Source organism: Arachis ipaensis, chromosome B10 (genome assembly GCF_000816755.2).
Source record: "Arachis ipaensis cultivar K30076 chromosome B10, Araip1.1, whole genome shotgun sequence".
In the NCBI taxonomy this organism is placed as follows: domain Eukaryota; kingdom Viridiplantae; phylum Streptophyta; class Magnoliopsida; order Fabales; family Fabaceae; genus Arachis; species Arachis ipaensis.
Genome location: NC_029794.2, coordinates 118829318 through 118833336, shown reverse-complemented (window position 1 = coordinate 118833336; position 4019 = coordinate 118829318). Strand labels below are relative to the sequence as shown.

The window sequence follows — 4019 nt, the reverse complement described above, 5'->3', positions numbered from 1 at the left end:
CTTTTTTAGATATATTCTAATTGGGTTGATTTTTTTGGTTATGGAAGAGGTGAAGGGGTTGTGCTGGATTATGGATGATGAAGGTGCTACACCAATTTGTGGGATAGCTTTTTGCTCAGATTTGGTGTTAAGAAATCGGATCCTCCGAGTTCTTTGTTTTTAAGTTTTTGGAAGCAAATTGGAAGATCCGTTTTGTATGAAGAGAGGATCTGAAATTCACATAAAATAAATCGGACCCTGCGATTTTTCCATAATCAAACTTTTTTTTGACGATTTACATGAAATCGGATGGTCCGTTTTATCTGTTAATTTGCTTTTTGAATTAAGTTCAAGAAATTGTTGGGTCTGAGTTGTGCCTGGCACCACACCAATATTAAGCACCACTCCTCCCCATATCCAAGTCCAACACCAGTTTTGCCTCCATAATCAAATTAAAAAGCGTTCTAATTGAACCTAATTTTATTCTCTCTACACTTTTTTCTATTCACTTATTCTTTTTTTTTTTTCGGTGATCATCGGGGCCAACGGCCCATCTATCTTTGGTTTTTAATTTGTATATAAAAATTACATATATTTTTTGCCCAACCATTATTTGGAGATTCAATTCTTTTTTTGTGTACGAGCACTTCAATCCATTTCAAACCATGATTTTTGATCTCGAAATTCCCTAAATGTCCTAGTGGTCAACCAAGACAATTTATTGCGCTTAACCCTAAACCCGCTTTGACTAAATATTCAACAACTCATTTTAAAGACTTGTGTTTCAAGGCTATTAGACGGTCAAAAGTCATTTTTGGTCACCTAATATATATAAAGATCAATATTAAAATTAATAATATTATTAATTAAAGAAAATAAAAATTTATTCAACTTTTTCCTTCTTTCATCTTTTATCTTCTTCCATCTTTCACTTGACTTTTTTCTTTTCAACCAAAGTCTTAATAAAGTCTTGCTGAAGAATTGGAAAACAAAGGGAGAAAACGCCAATGGTCGGCGGTGTTCATGGTGGAGGAGGGAGTAGCTACCGGTTTTGATTAATGAGACGAGGGAAGAGGACTAATTTAAGATATAAGAACCAATTTGCATACTTGCAAGATATGAAGACTAAAATGCAAATATCACAAAAGTAACTCCTAAGAGAATAATATTCTTTGTTTCATTTCACTTTCATCTAACTCAACTATGTGACCTCTAAGAATCAAAAAGAGGCATACATTGTTTATTGTTGTTACCTTGTTGCGTACGCACTTCACCTTCCTTAGTGTCTATATATATAATAGTTGTTTCGTGTCTCTGCCTCTGAAGAGTGGTGACAAAAACAAATATAAAGTGATGCAGAGTCTGCAAGAGAAGGCTGCTGAATGGAGCGGAGTTGAGACCACCCTTGCTTTCGCCATTGACGACGATGGCGGCGGCGCCAATCTCTTTCAGAAATTGGGCCTCCAAACCTTTATTAACCTCTCCACCAATTTCTACAACAGGTACTCTATCTCTATCTAACTCAATTTGATTCTAAACTCCTTAACTAACACTTCAAAGTTAGTTATGACTTTCACTTGAGGTAAGTGTTACTCAGTTAGTTAGTTAGGATTGAACAACTTCTACAAGAGTTTCTTTTTCGAAATATCTGTTACAATCTTTATATTTTTTAAACTTAATTTACACTTATATGAAACAAATTAATATAAATTTTAAGGGAAAATTCTGAAATTGAAGGAGAATTGAGATGGTGAGTGTCAAACAAATTTGGGGATTGTTATATAGGGTTTAGGGTGAGTTTGATTTTGGTGGTGGTGAAGGCGGAAATTGAAAGTGTTTATTTTTGGGGGAAGGGGAGAAGTGACATGAGAAGTTTGTGGCCATTGATGGGGAGACAAATCGACGGCTCTAATGGTCATAAAGCGTGTGATCTGTAGCAGGGGTGGCAATGGATAGGATAAAGTAGGATAGAGTTTGGATCTTACCCTAATTTTATTCGCAGGTTAAAAAATTTATTAAAATTCTGTTCTACTCTATCTGTTGAGAATCTTTTAACCATAACCTTACCCGCACTCTAAAGTTTTAAATCCTACCCTACCCGCAAAAATACCAATTTTTTTCAAAACAAATATAAAATTTAATCATTCTAAATTTCATACATATTAATAAAATAAAAAATAAAAAATTAATATATTTTAGATTACTAAATTAACTAAATAGTTTAGTGGTTGCTTATTTATTGCAAGTCATTACATAAGGAAGGTCGTAGGTTCAACTCTCATTTCCTTCACTATATACCTAATTTTTATAAAAATATGTGTTATATATGGAGTGCGGGTAGGGTAGGATAGGGTACACCCTAAACCCGTACCCTACCCTACCCACAGGCATACCCGGACTAATCTCTACTCTACCCGCAGCGGGTCGGGTAGCCTACCCTACCCAAACGGGTTGGTTCGGGTTGGGTACTTGTAGATAGGATATGTATTATCAGTCCTAATCTGTAGCATGAGAATGTAGCCAATTGATTTAGTTTAGCTTGGGTAAACAGTTTAATTAAACTCTTTTTAAAAAAATAGTTTAAACAATAAATACTTATATTAAAAGTAGTTTATAAATAAGTTAGTTTGTATTTGATTTTTTAGTTCTAAAAATATTTATTTTAAAAAAAATGTGATAAAAAGCTTTTTATTATGAGAGAAGTAATTTTTTTTTTTAACTTTTCCCCAAACATTTAAATAGCTTTTTAAAAAGCTACAAGTTAAGTTTAAAAATTGCACCAGATATTAATATTACCACTTTTCATAAATTAAAAGTTCAAAAAAGTAACTTTTGATTCTTCTCAAATGGATAAACTTACTAAAATTGCTATATTCAGCAAAGAAAAAGTACCGAGATTAACTAAGGATGGAACCAACTAATGAAAAAAGCTTAATTAAAAAACAAAGAAACTCAAAAGAGTTAACTTAATTTCATTCACATTTTATTTATGGTACAAAAAATAATCACACAAATCATTATCCATTTTCTAGAGCTGCCGCACGTCGCGCCGCCTTCTTTTTATTATAAAACAAGCTGTTTTATCTAGGGATGAACATGAATCGAATAATATCTGTAAATTCGTAGTATTTATTATATGCAAATTTTGAATATTATTTGATCTGCATAGTTATCAGATCAGATAAGATTTGATCTGCATTCTAATAAGATCGGATCGCAGATATCCAATTTGTATTCGCGGATCTAATCCGTAGATCCGCAAAATAAATAAATTATAAATAAATAAAAATAATATATCTATTTTAACATTCAAAAACCCTAATCCTCTTACTCTTACTCTTCCTCCTTGTTGTCATCACTCACTCCTCACTCACTCACCCCTTGCTCGACTCATTTTACCTCACTTCACTCCTCTTCACTGCACCATCGTTCTGCTTCTTTCTTTCTCAATCTATCACTGTTTGTTGTTCATCATGCTCGTTACTACTTCTCGCTTGCTACTTGTTACTGCTTTCCGCGCGCTCACCGCTGTTCCACACTGCTCACCTTTGCTCCTCGCCACTTGCCGCTCGGATTCTTGTTATTTGCAATTTCTTCTTTTTGTTTATGCTTTTCCGTTACAGATTTACTTTTGCTCATTTCACTTCTACTTCATTTCACTTCTAAATTAAGGTTTCAATTCTTTTTTTTTATTATTTTGTTGATTCTTTGAAATTTGAAATGCAGATTTGTTTCTGGTTGTTTTTGCTTGATCTGCTGCTTCTGCTCATTTCACTTCTATTTTATTGTTTCTATTTCTATTATTAAAAAAAATTTGTTTTTTATTTTCTGAATGTATACCTTTGTTATTGGTGTGGTGGTTGTAATTGGTATATTTTAGTATAAACATTGATGTTAAATTAGGATTTTATTTTTTTTATTTTGTTGATTCTTTTAAAAGTTAAAATATTTTTATTTTTGCGAATATATTCGATCTCTGATTCAAGGACAAAAAGTGCAGATATTAGATCCGATCTATAGCAGCCATAGTTTTATCACCG

The 4019-nt window shown here is 32.6% G+C and overlaps 1 protein-coding gene across 3 annotated transcripts in view; it reads left to right on the top strand.

The window, feature by feature from the left end:
- LOC107624210 (two-on-two hemoglobin-3) overlaps nucleotides 1269-4019 on the top strand; it is a 19220-nt gene continuing 16469 nt past the window's right edge. The window contains exon 1 of one of the 3 annotated variants that reach the window (XM_016326694.2): nucleotides 1269-1481. In XM_016326694.2, the coding sequence (XP_016182180.1) occupies nucleotides 1333-1481 (149 nt within the window). In that variant the 5' untranslated portion in view covers nucleotides 1269-1332. The remainder of the gene's footprint in view (nucleotides 1482-4019) is intronic. The other 2 variants (XM_016326693.2, XM_016326692.2) reach the window with 2 other exon arrangements.